We start from the raw sequence: 15,585 nt of genomic DNA, 5'->3' as shown, positions 1-15,585 counted from the left end.
CAGGTAAATTTGATTTTTCAGAGACTGTGGCCACGTGACTGTTTCTGAACCAATCAATGACCATCTCGCTGAAAGTTAAATCCTAACTTTTGTGGGTGACGTCATCGGTCACGTCGCCAGCACACTAAGCGCGGCCTAAGATGACAGTTTTACTCTTTTTATTATCCTATATAATTTGGAGACAAGCCAGTTTGTTTCACTTATCATTATTAACTCTCTTAATTTTTGAGGTTTCCAAACCTCACAGGTCTCTTCTTCACGTGTACAGAGCTTTCCAAACCTCACAGGTCTCTTCTTCACGTGTACAGAGCTTTCCAAACCTCACAGGTCTCTTCTTCATGTGTACAGAGCTTTCCAAACCTCACAGGTCTCTTCTTCATGTGTACAGAGCTTTCCAAACCTCACAGGTCTCTTCATGTGTACAGAGCATCCCAAACCTCACAGGTCTCTTCATGTGTACAGAGCATCCCAAACCTCACAGGTCTCTTCTTCACGTGTACAGAGAGTTCCAAACATCACAGGTCTCCTATTTTTTCACGTGTTCACACAATATTACACCTATGTAGAACTCTTGTCGGACTATTATTATTATTATTATTATTATTATTATTATTATTAGGTATCGCAGCCTTTGACAAATCGGCCAGCTGGGGAGGATATTGAGTGGCTGTAACCATTGACAGTTGCTTGCTTTTCAATTGTTCCGTTCCTTTTTTGATACAAATCTGTGGAATGTTAATCCAACCCTTTTTGGTTTGAGTCCAGTTTGCTTTCAAGCAGTTTATAATGTTGATTCCTTTACAAAGTGTTGTATTCAACACAGTAAATCATTCGTAGTGTAACAGCTGCAGGGCGTTTCAGGCATAATGCTGAGTTGGATAGCACCGTGAAGGAAACGCTTCTATAGCCAAATATCCAAGACACTGAACTTTATGGTTATATTAACGTATGGTGAAATTGGCTAAATATTTTTCTTTACAAATTCTTCTTTTGGAAATATATATATTTTTTGTTCCACAGGTTTTGCTAGAAATAAAATAATGGCTTGTTTATTATGTGGTATGTTTTTTTTCTTTAGTGCCATTTACAAGTATTTATTTTGCAGCAAAATTCTAGAAGTATTGCATATTTTTTTTACATTGAAGGCATCCAATCGTGCCCCAGCTGCAATGTCAGGTCCCGCCCCCTAGGTGGCGCCACTTGTCACAGCTGATAACGCTGCTCTGCACTTTACCTCGCCAACTCATTACGCCAATGCGGATCCAATTACTTGCTCCCCCTGTACTGCCACCTAAAATCACCAAATTACGCCCAATCTGGTGATCTACTATGCAGGAGTGGCCAACTCCAGTACTCAAGGGCCACCAACAGTTCAGGTTTTAAGGATATCCCTGCTTCAGCACACGTGGCTCAATCAGTGGTTGTTGAAGACTGAGCCACCTGTGCTGAAACAGGGATAACCTGTATGTGGCCCTTGAGGACTGGAGTTGCCAACCCTGTACTGGGGTATCATTTAATGAGTTACTAAATTAGCAGGGGTGATTGGATCTGTGGACAAATGTGAATGGAAATGTATGGATTGATAAAAACAGCTTTTATTAATATGTAAAATATATTTTTATGGGAAACAAATGAAGTGTAGATAAAATACTATACTTTTTTTTTTATTTTTAAGAAGTTATAATTGGAATATAGTAATATGCTGGAGTAGTCTCACCTAAATACATTTTAATTTAATAAGTATTGAAAGGGCTATTTATCAATTTAGTGGGCAGCACGGGTTAATTGCAAGAGACTGAGTACCATTTGAGATTACCCATTCAGTATACTCAGAAACGATCGGGCACGGTCACCGTCCAGGAAGACACGACAGAGAAGCTGTGTCACCCTGTGTCACCCTGGAAAAGGCTGCGTTATCTGTTAAGCTGTAATGATTTTAGAAAATGTGAGTGCAAAGCCTTGAATATTCAACACTATACTTATTACTTCTATAGAGTGTTGCATATTGCGTGTTTTCTCTTTTACCCTTGCTATGTCTCCCTGATATCCTTGTGGATAATGGGTATGTGATTCCTGGAGGTAGCTTCATCATGTGGCAGAGAATTCTTGTGAGAGCATGTTGTACTTTTTGTATCTGGGTGTATATTTATGAATTGGCTTTGGAGAAAAGGCTCTGTTTTTGGAGGACTGCTGACCCCGGCTAAATTATTGAGACCATAGTTTTATGTATATTCTATTATATTTATAGTGTCTCCACTCTTACTTTAGGCTGAGTCCCCGCTGGCGCTGACCGTGCTCATGCTTGGAGAGCACTTCAAGCATGAGCGCCGGGTGTCCTGTCATTTACGCGCGCGGGGGCCGGGGGCATTGAGCGGGCTGGAAAGTTAGTTTTTTTTTGTTTACATGAGCGCCGGTGAGTATGTGCCTGTGCACACCGCGTGAGACGCAGCCTTAGGCCTCGACCAGGCTCCCAGCTTGCTCACTGAGGCGCGCTGAGGCTCAGGGAAAGCGGGTGCTTTCCCTGGCCTTGCGGTTGCTTACCGCACGCACTGTCAGGGGGCGGGCCGGGGGCGGGCACGTCACTGGCCGCGGGCGGGCCAGTGACGTCACGGAGCTGGTTCGCCCTCATTGGGCGAACCGCTCACGTGACCGGCCTGTCGCGCCGGCAAGCGGGGGCATTTTAAATTCCCCTAAGACCTACGCTTCCGCGCGCTTGCGGAAGCATAGGTGAGCCCCTACTAAAGCTGCTCTAATTGCGGCTGTAGGGTCTCAGTGCTGAGCGGGAGCGCGTGTCAGCGCGCTTCCGCCAGCAAGCAGGGAACATGGCCGAGGCCTTAGGCCTCGGCATGGTCATTGCTTATGCGCTGACCCGTGCTGAGGCGCTCTGCTGCTCGGCAGTGAGCCCCTGCAGCCGCAATGAGAGCGGCTTTAGCAGGGGCTCGCTTCCGCAAGCGTGCGGAAGCGTAAGTCTTAGCAAAATTATAAATTTTCGCGCTCATGGGAGCGCAGGGCCGGTCACGTGAGCGGTTCGCCCAATAAGTGCGAACCAGCTCCGTGGCGTCACTGGCCGCCCCCCAACACGCCCCCGGACGGCGCGCTAACCAAGGCCAGGGAAAGCACCCGCTTTCCCTCAGCGTGCCTCTGCACGGGCTGAGGTACCATGGACTCGGCCTTAGAAGGGAAAGTCTTTGGTTTCCGCACTGTTCTCAAGGAGTCTCATTGCAAGACATTGTTGAAAAATGGAAATGTATTTGCAGATTAGTCGCACAATGTTTAGGGAATCGCCCTTCTTCAGGTATATGTTTTCATATTTAAATATTATACCTGAAGAAGAGCGATTCCCTAAACATTGTGCGACTAACCTGCAAATACATTTCCATTTTTCAACAATGTCTTGCAATGAGACTCCTTGAGAACAGTGCGGAAACCAAAGACTTTCCCTTCTACTGTGATTCCGCGGCAGGAGAGAGATCCCGGCTAACCCTTCAATGCCTGCACCTCCCAGAAAATCCTACAAATCACTGCAAAAGAAATACGGAGTGCAATAAGATCACAACTTTATCTTTACTCTGACTTTACATATACCTAAGTTCGTTTTTCTCCCCCCATGCTATAGTCTGCCCATACTTTATTTATGGTTTACACAAGTTGTCTTTTAAGCACCTTTAGTATTCTCAATGATTAGGTGTTTCTGCACCAAGACAATCTGATGGGTGCTTTGCTGTTGAACCCTCTACTCTTTAAATAAAATTTCTGCAGCGTCCTTATTTCCTTGGACCTTTCTACATTTTTATAAATTGCGAGATAGATAACTTAACAGAATCCGATTTTTCATTGTGATGTCACTGCGCTTAAAGCCAAAAGTTGTTAAATTTGAAGAGTTGTTGAAAAAAATTAGGCCACTTTTTCATTCGAGTAGTTCAGCTCAGTTGATTTTGGGTAGAACTATGTTTTTATTGTGTTTTTATATTTTGTAGATTTTCTGAATAAATAGATCCTTGTAGGTATTGTGTTGACCTGATTGAACCCCTTGGAAAGCAGTGTGTAGCAGACGTACTCTGCACTGGGACGGTGAAATATCTAGAAACCTGTGCCTTTAACTACGCGGCCCTGTGAAATTCTGGTGTGCGGTAAAACTGCAAGTGGTGGAAGTGAGGCCAGAAAGGGTGAGGGGAACCGTCCCCCGGAGTACGCCACCTCCATGTAACGAGAGCTCACCACAAACAGGACGGAACCGCAGGGCTGAGGTGGGGATGTCAGAATACACCGACCAACAACCACGCAACCGCGTCCGGATTGCAGAGTCGTGGTCATGTAGCTGGGTCAGGGTAGGAGATATCAGATTAGTCGTAATACTCGCTGTAGTCTAGGATTGGAGAAGTCGGATGGTCATTGTGCGTAGCCGGGGTCCAGGAGTAGAGAGGTCAGAATGGTCGTTGTGCGTAGCTGAGGTCCAGGGGGTTAGAAGGTAGAGGTCCGAGTTCAAGCTGAGGTTAAAGGTACAAGAGATCAAGCAGAAATGCACAGGGCAACGGCAGGGCAGCAGGATGCTTGAGGCAAGCACTAGTACATAAACACAAGTTTATGCTCAGCCAATTTGCCCCAGGGCTGACTGAGCATATAAGGAGCAGGGAGCCAATGGGAAGGCTCCTTCAGGCTGTGAGTCATGCATAATTACAGGTAGGCCATGTACTGATAGGCAGGGGCGGAGTGTATCACAGCTGTGGAGTAATTGGCACCATAAACCCAAGTGCCCCTGGTATTGCGACGCCGACGTGAAGTGGGAATAGTGACGTCCTGCATTGGGACGCGGAGCGGAGTCTATGTCCTGTCCTGGTAGGGGTACTGCAGCACTTGCACGAGGGGTGTCGCCCAACGCGTCACGGGGGTGGGACCAAGGTCCAATCCTCACAGTACCCCTCCCCCCTCCCTTCAGGGGCGACCTCCGGGCGTCCCAGGGATGGCTTGGAGGGAAACTTGATGAAAGGCCCGAACGAGCCTTGGAACATGGAGTTGGTCCCTAAAGAATCCACGAACGCTCCTCGGGGCCAAAGCCCCTCCAATGGACCAGGTACTTCAGCTTCCCTCTAGTGATCCTGGAGTCCAGAACGGTCAGGACCTCAAATTCCTGCTGGCCTTCAACCAGGAGATGCTCTGGAGGAGACGTCGAAGCAGGGAACTGGGAATCCTGGATGAAAGGCTTGAGGAGAGAGGTGTGGAAGACCGAATGAATCCTCATTGAAGCTGGCAACCTTAGCCGGTAGGCCACCGGGTTGACCTTCTCGATGACAGGGAATGGGCCAATAAATTGGGGTGCCAATTTTGCTGTAGGAACCTTCAGCCGGATATTCTTGGTGGACAGCCATACCTATTTTGGCCTGGATTGTAGGTACAGTTGGGTCCGGAAATAATTGGACACTGACACAATTTTCATAATTTTGGCTCTGTACGCCACCACAATAGATTTGAAATGAAACAGCTGAGATGCAATAGAAATGCAGACTTTCAGCTTTAATTCATGGGGTTAAACAAAAATATTGTATGAAACGTTTAGGAATTGCAACCATTTTCATACACCGTCCTCTTATTTCAGGGGCTCAAATGTTAATTGGACAAATTAACACAATCATATATAAAATGTTCATTTTTAATACTTTGTCGAGAATCCTTTGCAGGCAATGACTGCTTGAAGTCTGGAACGCATGGACATCACCAAACGCTGGGTTTCCTCCTTTGTGATGCTTTGCCAGGCCTTTACTGCAGCTGTCTTCAGTTGTTTGTTCGTGGGTCTTTCTGCCTTAAGTTTTGTCTTCAGCAAGTGAAATGCATGCTCGATCGGGTTGAGATCAATTGATTGACTCGGCCATTGCAGAATTTTCCACTACTTTGCCTTAAACTCCGGGGTTGCTTTCGCAGTATGTTTGGGTCATTGTCCATCTGTAAAATGAAGCGCCATCCAATCAACTTCGCTGAATTTGAGCAGGCAATATATCCCTATACACTTCAGAATTCATCCGGCTGCTTCTGTCTTCTGTCACATCCTCAATAAACACTTGTGACCCAGTGCCATTGTAAGCCATGCATGCTCATGCCATCACACTGCCTCCACCGTGTTTTACAGAGGATGTGGTATGCTTCGGATCATGAGCCGTTCCAAGCCTTCTCCATACTTTTTTCTTCCCTTCATTCTGGTACAGGTTGATCTTGGTTTCATCTGTCCAAAGAATGTTGTTCAAGAACTGGGCTGGCTTTTTTAGATATTGTTTGGCAAAGTCTAATCTGGCCTTTCTATTCTTGAGACTTAAATCAACAGTTTGGTACATTCTGAGAAAAAAAGAACCACTGGTGAGCTCTGCAACACAAAAAGGCCTGGACGTCCACGGAAGACAACAGTGGTGGATGATCGTAGGATCCTTTCCATGGTAAAGAAAAACCCCTTCACAACATCCAGCCAAGTGAAGAACACTCTCCAGGAGGTAGGCATATCATTATCCAAGTCTACCATAAAGAGATGACTTCACGAGAGCAAATACAGAGGGTTCACCACAAGGTGCAAACCTTTCATAAGCCTCAAGAATAGAAAGGCCAGATTAGACTTTGCCAAACAATATCTAAAAAAGCCAGCCCAGTTCTGGAACAGCATTCTTTGGACAGATGAAACTAAGATCAACCTGTACCAGAATGATGGAAAGAAAAAAGTATGGAGAAGGCTTGGAACGGCTCATGATCCGAAGCATACCACATCCTCTGTAAAACACGGTGGAGGCAGTATGATGGCATAGGCATGCATGGCTTACAATGATGATATGACAGAAGACAGAAGCAGCCGGATGAATTCTGAAGTGTATAGGGATATATTGTCTGCTTAGATTCAGCCAAATTCAGCGGTTGATTGGACGGCACTTTACAGATGGACAATGACCCAAAAAATACTGCGAAAGCAACCCAGGAGTTTTTAAGGCAAAGAAGTGGAATATTCTGCAAATGGCCGAGTCAATCACCTGATCTCAACCCGATCGAGCATGCATTTCACTTGCTGAAGACAAAACTTAAGGCAGAAAGACCCACGAACAAACAACAACTGAAGACAGCTGCCGTAAAGGCCTGACAGCATCACAAAGGAGGAAACCCAGCGTTTGGTGATGTCCATGCGTTCCAGACTTCAAGCAGTCATTGCCTGCAAAGGATTCTCGACAAAGTATTAAAAATGAACATTTTATTTATGATTGTGTTCATTTGTCCAATTACATTTGAGCCCCTGAAATGACGGGGCGGGGTATGAAAATGGTTGCAATTCCTAAACGTTTCATACAATATTTTTGTTTAACCCCATGAATTAAAGCTGAAAGTCTGCATTTCTATTGCATCTCGGTTGTTTCATTTCAAATCCATTGTGGTGGTGTTCAGAGCCAAAATTATGAAAATTGTCAGTGTCCAATTATTTCCGGACCCAACTGTATGATGGGGGAAGTATGGTTTCCTGTCTCTTTGACAAAGTACCCGAGAGGTACGAAACGCGTCAGAGTGCGCCTCCTCGAGGTGTCCGTTATTTTTTGTATATGTCCAGCAACAAATAATCATTTTTAGTGACCCAGCAGCATCAGCTTTTCATTTGGCATCTCCACTACAGTAGTGCTTGGCGCTTTTCCCCAGCTGGGGATTCCCTTTCCTGCTTTCCTGTCAGTCCTCAGCCCTGTCTTCTACAAGATATTGGCGGGAGAGGGTGTCTGCCTTGACGTTTTTAGAACCCGGTAGATAGGAAATAATGAAGTTGAAGCGAGAGAAGAAAAGTTACCATCGAGCTTGTTGCATCCCCAAGCGACGTGCGCCTTCGATGTATGAGGTTTTTATGATCCATCAGTATAGTTACAGGGTTTTCGGTGCCCTCGTGCAAATGCCTCCAATCCTCCAAGGCCATCTTGATGGCCAACAGTTCACGATTGCCCACGTCGTAATTCTGTTCGGCAGACGAGATTTTTTTTTTAAAAAGAACGCGCAGCGGTGTAGCTTGGCTTGTGGGGTTTTCCTTTGGGACAAGATTGTCCCGGCCCCAACATCTGAAGCGTCCACCTCGAGCTGGATCAGGATGCACCAGCACGGGGATCGACACAAAGGCTGTTTTTAGCTTCTCGAATGCTTGAAGGGCTGCAGGAGACCGAAGTGCCGGGTCAGCTCCTTTCTGTGTCAACGCCGTAATGGGTGCTACTACGGATGAAAAGTTGTGTATGAACCTTCGGTAGTAGCCTAAGAACCATTGTATGGCCTTCAGGGTCGTAGGGCGGGGCCAATCCAAACTGCTTTCACTTTGGCTGGATCTATGGCAAGGCCAGTATCGGAGATGATGTAGCCCAGAAAGGACGTCGTAGTTTGATGAAAGTGACACTTTTCCATTTTCGCGAATAAGTGATTCTCCCGTAGTCGTTGGAGTACCTGTTTGACATGACCCGGGTGTTCACGTGCGGTTTTGGAGAAGATGAGTATGTCATCTAGATAGACAATGACGTATTGGTCCAGGAGATCTCTACACAGAGACACAACTGTGTTGTGGCTGCGGAGGGACTGCATACCTTGCTTGCGTCGATTTTTTTTTTTTTTTTTCTCGGCCCCTCTTTCCTGTAATCTTAAGTCCACTCGGATGCATAGGCCAATGAGCTCCAGTTCCATGGGACGTTCCTGCGCAGCAAGTTCTTGAGACCTTGCCAGAATGCTGCCGCCAATGCCTCATCATTCCAGCCGGTTTCAGCGGCTATTGTCCGAACTTCGACCGCGTACTGGGCCACGGGACGACTGCCTTGGGAAATATGGAAGAGAGATGAGGCAGCGGTTACCTTGCGTCCTGGCATGTCGAATACTCTGCGGATCTCCTTGGTGAAGCGGCCTATGTCGCACATGAGGTTTGGCCTTTGTTCCCAGATGGGTGAAGCCCACGCTAAGGCGTCATCCACTAGCAGGGACACGATATAGGCCACCTTAGATCGCTGGGATAGAAAACGCGACTGCATCAATTCAAACTCGCGCACTGGTTAAGAAATCAGCGACAACCAAGAGGTTCGCCGCCATAGCGGTTGGGTGTAAGGAGTCGGGGTTCGGAGGCTCCATGGGAACGGTTGTGGGAGCAGACACTGCTGAGGGGAAAGGGTCCACAGGGGAATTTTTAGCCTGGTCAGTCAAAGCTTGTACTGTAAGTAGAAGTTGCTCCTTTCGCCGACTATTCTGGTCAAGCTGTTTCTCTATGTGGCTAAACATATAAGAGTGTCTGAGCAGGACTCGAACCACCTCAGCGGGGTCCATGTTTGTGGGGCTGAGCATACTGTAACGAGTGCTCACCACAAACAGGACGGAACCAACTGGGTCCAGGTTCAAGCTGAGGTCAAAGGTGCAGGAGATCAAGCAGAATGCACAGAGCAACAGCATGGCAGCAGGATGCTTGAGGCAAGCACTAGTACATAAACACAAGTTTATGCTCAGGGCTGGCTGAGCATATAAGGAGCAGGAAGTCAATGGAAGGCTCCTTCAGGCTGTGAGTCATGCATAATTACAGGTAGGCTTTGTACTGATAGGCAGGGGCGGAGTGTATCACAGCTGTGAAGTAATTGGTGCCATTAACCCCTCTAGTGCCCCTGGCATTGCAGCGCCGGCGTGAAGTGGGAACAGTGACTGTAGAGGGAGAGGGGGGTTGGCCCGGTATTAAAGGGGTTGCACCCCATATGGCCACCCCCTGACCTCACCAGGGAGGCAAGGGGTTAACTGGACTGTGGTCCAGGAATGTGGCTTACACCTTGTCATGTCAGGAAAATGTATGTTCCCCTGTTCCCATGTTTTATTATAATCCTGTATTTTAATGTTTTAAAGTGCATTTCTGTATCTCCAGTTCTGGAGGTCGCAGAGAGTTGATATTTGGCCAATGTGTGGAGTCACTGTAGGCATTAAAAACTGGCAAATTTCGACCCACTGAGCCCACCAGAATGGAACTTATTAATATGTGTAGATATTAAAGTGTATATGTATGGTATTTTGGATCTGCTCTGACAATGCAGACTCCATCTGCTATGCTAATAGGTCATGAAGGGCAGCCGGCTGATTGAGCCTAAGCACTGATCAAAAGTTAACTGCCTGATTGTTTACACTAAGTACTAATCAACAGACTCTGCCACTCTAATTGTTACCTGAGGGTGGAGAATCATCAAACTGGAGTGGTTTGTAAGTGTTATGTCTACACCTACAAACAATGCAGATACTTCATTTGGTAGACTGGTCGTTGCCCCTGATTTAATTATGGGGCTACCCATAGAGTCCCAGTACACATGGGCTAATTAGCTGGGGGGCATGGGTTAATCTGTGTCTCCACGTTAGGGATTGGATACAGATAATTGTTCACCAATAGTCTGTATTCAATGTTAAGAATAGGGTTACACAGGTATATAAACTGTGTCCACCCTACAGTTTTTAGTTGTGCTTCTGATTCCACCTGGAATGTCACCGGATTGCTGGAGAATTGCTAGCTGATACTTCTCCATCCCCCAAACCCTAAGTAAGTGTTACCTTCTTGCCTGTTAATTGTACTATATTGCTGTGTTCACCTTTTTAAGGAATAAATATATTTTATTATATCTAAGCCTCTTCAGTTCAACCCAGATATTTGGTGTTCATTATATCTTGTCATAAGCTACCGTGACAGTGACGTCCTCTGCATCAAGGGATGCGGCGCAGTAGCGGAATCTAGGTCCGGTCCTAGTAGCAGTACTGCGGTGCTTGCGCGAGGGGTGTCACCCAACGCATCTTGGGGGCGGGACCGAGTTCCAATCCTCACACTCTCCAGCTCGCAACTGTGTGGATGGAAAGGATTGGATCCTTTTGTGAGCTATTAGGGGTGGCTGGAGTAGGTCCCACTACCTTCATGGGGACGGAATGGAACATTTATCTGCGGCCAAAACCCCACAGGCGTTCTGCTGCTGGGACACTTTGCCGCCAGTCCGCTTGCCGCGTGACATTTAGAGATGGCGGGTCGGAGTGGCCAGTCTGGGCAGTGTAGCTGTCCCGCATGGGACATTTAAACATGCAGTTGTGTGGTCGGGGGCGTGGCAGACCTGGCTTGTTGGGTCGGGCGTGGAAGGAGCATCGCGGTGAAGTTTCCCGTGGCGGAACGCTGGTGCTCTTCTGGTCGTGGCAGATCGTCCAAGACCGTATGAGGAACCCCCACGTGTGCATGGACCCTGATAAATTGTATTGCTGACAAAGTAACCATATTTTATTGTATGTAATGTAATACCTCTGCCCCATACATCCCAATGAGCTGCTGTATATGTAGACTTTTATGCATTCATTCATGCTAAGAGTATGTCAGGGGGGTATGTAAACACACAATAATTATTTGGGTGGATTGTCATTCAATAAAGTGATGGGCAACACCAGTTACGGAGTTGCGCGAGAGTGCGGCTGGCTGCGCGAGAGTGCGGCTGGCTGCGCGAGAGTGCGGCTGGCTGAACTCTGCTCATTTTCTGATTGACAAGTTTTGCTTTTTCAGATTTTTTTTTTTTATCTTTGTCATATTACAAGTTTCTGTAAATATATTTAAAATGGGCCTACATTTGCTTTTTTTTAGATTGAAAATCTGTCCCACTTATCAGCAGATCTATCTTGTACAGTATATACAATTCAAAGCAGGTGCACCTTAAAAAATAGTTGATAAAATGGCAACATCTCCACAGATATATATTGCTGTACAGTAGGTGACAAGTGCAGAGGTACAACCGGGGAGACATAGATTGGGGAAACAAACAGTGGCTTTTATTTAGCCCATATCTTCAAAGAAAAAATACAGCTTTAAGGTAGCATACAAAATAATCAAAACAGCCTATCCCTGTGTAAGGACTTTAACACTTCCCAGTCCCTATCTGCAGGGCTGGGAGGATAGGCCTCCTACACAGGGATTGGTGGGTAAGAGGCCTATCCTCCCAGCCCTGCCGATAGGTACTGGGAAGTGTGTCAGCCCTTACACAGGGATAGGTGGGTAAGGGCTGACATTCGTCCCTATCTGCAGGGCTGGGAGGATACGCCTCTTTCCCACTTATCCCTGTGCAAGGGCTAACTCATTCTCCCAGTCCCTATCTGCAGGGCTGGGAGGATACGCTTCTTACCCACCTATGCCTGTGCAAGGGCTAACTCATTCTCCCAGTCCCTATCTGCAGGGCTGGGAGGATACGCCTCTTTTCCCACCTATCCCTGTGCAAGGGCTAACTCATTCTCCCAGTCCCTATCTGCAGGGCTGGGAGGATATGCTTCTTACCCACCTATCCCTGTGCAAGGGCTAACTCATTCTCCCAGTCCCTATCTGCAGGGCTGGGAGGATACGCTTCTTACCCACCTATCCCTGTGCAAGGGCTAACTCATTCTCCCAGTCCCTATCTGCAGGGCTGGGAGGATACGCTTCTTACCCACCTATCCCTGTACAACGGCTAACTCATTCTCCCAGTCCCTATCTGCAGGGCTGGGAAGATACGCTTCTTACCCACCTATCCCTGTGCAAGGGCTAACTCATTCTCCCAGTCCCTATCTGCAGGGCTGGGAGGATAGGCCTCTTGCCAACCTCTGACCCAAAGTCCAAAGCTGTACCTGTTATCAAGGACTCTTTCCCTCCGTCCGGGTCTGAGTTGGTGTCCGTGGGGTGCACCCTAAGGCGGGTTTCAGGGACCACTGTGTCCTGGAATAGAGGGGCTGGTTCCCTGGTATCTCTCTCTGGCAGCACACACTTCCTTAATGCTAGAGAGGTTCCCTACAGATTAGCAGGAGGCATTTTACCTGAGGAGCCAGGTGGAGACTGGCTAATTGTCTGTATCTGCAATTAACCAGCTCCCTGCTGGGCTCATCAGCCAGATACAGGCTTCCTAATGGAAGCCCTATTTAGACAGGGTTAAGGCCAGGTCACAATCTCTATATCCCAAATACATATTTATATACACAAACCAACATGTTGGAACTATTGACCAAATTCATTCCAAAAATACATCAGTGGAAAATGTATATTGTTTGTAGTAGTAACAGTAGAATATAGCTTTTGAGTCTGCTTCTAATAGCTTTTCCTTACGGTAATGGGTAATACAAATGTACGAAGAAGCCCTTTCCTTGCACTCCAAATTAAGGTGTGTCTCTTGGAGACTGCTCCACTACAGGTCTTTAAAGGCGTTTCTCTTGGAGACTGCTCCACTCCGGGCTATTAAAGGTGTCTCTCTTGGAGACTGCTCCACTCCGGGCCATTAAAGGTGTCTCTCTCGGAGACTGCTCCACTCCGGGCCATTAAAGGTGTCTCTCTCGGAGACTGCTCCACTCCGGGCCATTAAAGGTGTCTCTCTCGGAGACTGCTCCACTCCGGGCCATTAAAGGAGTCTCTCTCGGAGACTGCTCCACTCCGGGCCATTAAAGGAGTCTCTCTTGGAGACTGCTCCACTCCGGGCCATTAAAGGAGTCTCTCTTGGAGACTGCTCCACTCCGGGCTATTAAAGGAGTCTCTCTCGGAGACTGCTCCACTCCGGGTCATTAAAGGAGTCTAGGTGACTGCTCCACTCCGGGTCATTAAAGGAGTCTAGGTGACTGCTCCACTCCGGGTCATTAAAGGAGTCTAGGTGACTGCTCCACTCCGGGTCATTAAAGGAGTCTAGGTGACTGCTCCACTCCGGGTCATTAAAGGAGTCTAGGTGACTGCTCCACTCCGGGTCATTAAAGGAGTCTAGGTGACTGCTCCACTCCGGGTCATTAAAGGAGTCTAGGTGACTGCTCCACTCCGGGTCATTAAAGGAGTCTAGGTGACTGCTCCACTCCGGGTCATTAAAGGAGTCTAGGTGACTGCTCCACTCCGGGCCATTAAAGGTGTCTCTCTCTGAGACTGCTCCACTCCGGGCCATTAAAGGAGTCTCTCTCTGAGACTGTTCCACTCCGGGTCATTAAAGGAGTCTCTCTCGGAGACTGCTTCACTTTGGGCCATTAAAGGAGTCTCTCTCTGAGACTGCTCCACTCCGGGTCATTAAAGGAGTCTCTCGGAGACTGCTCCACTACGGGCCATTAAAGGTGTCTCTCTCTGAGACTGCTCCACTCCGGGTCATTAAAGGAGTCTCTCTCGGAGACTGCTCCACTCCGGGTTATTATTAGGAGTCTCTCTCGGAGACTGTTCCACTCCGGGTCATTAAAGGAGTCTCTCTCGGAGACTGCTCCATTCCGGGCCATTAAAGGAGTCTCTCTCGGAGACTGCTCCACTCCGGGCCATTAAAGGAGTCTCTCGGAGACTGCTCCACTCCGGGCCATTAAAGGAGTCTCTCTCGGAGACTGCTCCACTCCGGGCCATTAAAGGAGTCTCTCTCGGAGACTGCTCCACTCCGGGCCATTAAAGGAGTCTCTCTCGGAGACTGCTCCACTCCGGGTCACATGATCATTCAGCTGAAGTGTGCGTCAGAGGTGCTGTTGGACTGACACTTTTGCTCATCTGCTTTTGTACTGAGGATTTCAAATACATGAATTATGCTAAATGTTTCATGAACTTTTTAAATACTTCATTTTATGATCATATTCATCATTTTAAATAAGTTTGCTCTGACATCTGCTGGTTTGTTGTAATTTTAAGCTTCATCACGTGTCCTGACTGCTCTGTTGTGTATAATTGCAATCTGTATAAATGATACATTGTGCTTTATTTCTTAACCATTTCAGTGCCCGAGAAGTGATGAAACGCTGTGAATGCACTGGGAAGCTTAACGACCATTGCAAGTCTTCTGCAGTAGATGTCACAAAATGATCGTTTGCTAGAAACTGTCGTTACCATGTAACTGAAAGTGGGATCTCTGTACCCCCGGCTACATAAGCATGTTGTGCGTGCTCATGTGTGCTATCTTATATTACCTGTTTTACTGTTTATTTTCCTAGTTGCTGCCCTCCTAACACTGTCCTTTGTGTGTTGACAGAGGGTCACGCTGAATCAACCTTTCGGACCATAAATGCTTCTTTTGTGGCACACGACACTGCATCTTCCATAACGTTTCCTGTGGGGGAAGGCAAAGCGTGCCGGTGATGGACCATAGGGATACTGCTATGTTAGGTGTAGGATCTGATTCAGAAGGGTCTGGGAAAACCCCCTCTGTAATCTGCAGTGGCTCAGCGACCATCAAGAGAGAGACAGCCCAAGTAAGCAGTGTCGAGGAGCAGAAGAGGCAGAGCACAGATATCGCTCCGAGCAGCACAGACACGCAGGAATTCTCCGTCACCGAGACAAACTTTGCTGAGGGGAATCTAAAGCTGAAAATTGGACTTCAAGCTAAGAGGACTAAGAAACCTCCAAAGAACCTGGAGATCTATGTCTGCCGTCCGGCCATAAAAACGAGCATAAAACACACACGGAGGGGCCCAAAGAGTGGGAAGATGACCGAGGAGAGCAATGCACTCGGCTCCTCCAAACAGGTGAGTCATCTCCGTACAGTGCCCTCCCGTAGGGCCGCGTGTAACAGAGTTCTTTCTTACGTGTTAAGAGCAGGTGAGATCTTAAGGCTGCATCCTGCTTCTGTCTGTAATGAGCCTTTCTGCCAAGAAGGCCCTTCTGTGAGA

The 15,585-nt window shown here is 47.4% G+C and overlaps 1 protein-coding gene across 5 annotated transcripts in view; it reads left to right on the top strand.

Annotated features, from left to right (window-relative positions):
• The window catches only part of ASH1L (ASH1 like histone lysine methyltransferase), a 130,646-nt gene that overhangs the window by 3,893 nt on the left and 111,168 nt on the right, over positions 1-15,585 (top strand). For all 5 annotated transcript variants that reach the window (XM_075608144.1, XM_075608141.1, XM_075608142.1 and 2 more), the window contains exon 2: positions 14,949-15,441. In XM_075608144.1, the coding sequence (XP_075464259.1) occupies positions 15,055-15,441 (387 nt within the window). In that variant the 5' untranslated portion in view covers positions 14,949-15,054. The remainder of the gene's footprint in view (positions 1-14,948; positions 15,442-15,585) is intronic.

The sequence above is a fragment of the Ascaphus truei genome, chromosome 7, assembly GCF_040206685.1.
Source record: "Ascaphus truei isolate aAscTru1 chromosome 7, aAscTru1.hap1, whole genome shotgun sequence".
Taxonomy (NCBI): Eukaryota; Metazoa; Chordata; class Amphibia; order Anura; family Ascaphidae; genus Ascaphus; species Ascaphus truei.
Note: the sequence above shows the minus strand (reverse complement) of the source record. Positions and strands in the feature narration are given on the sequence as shown.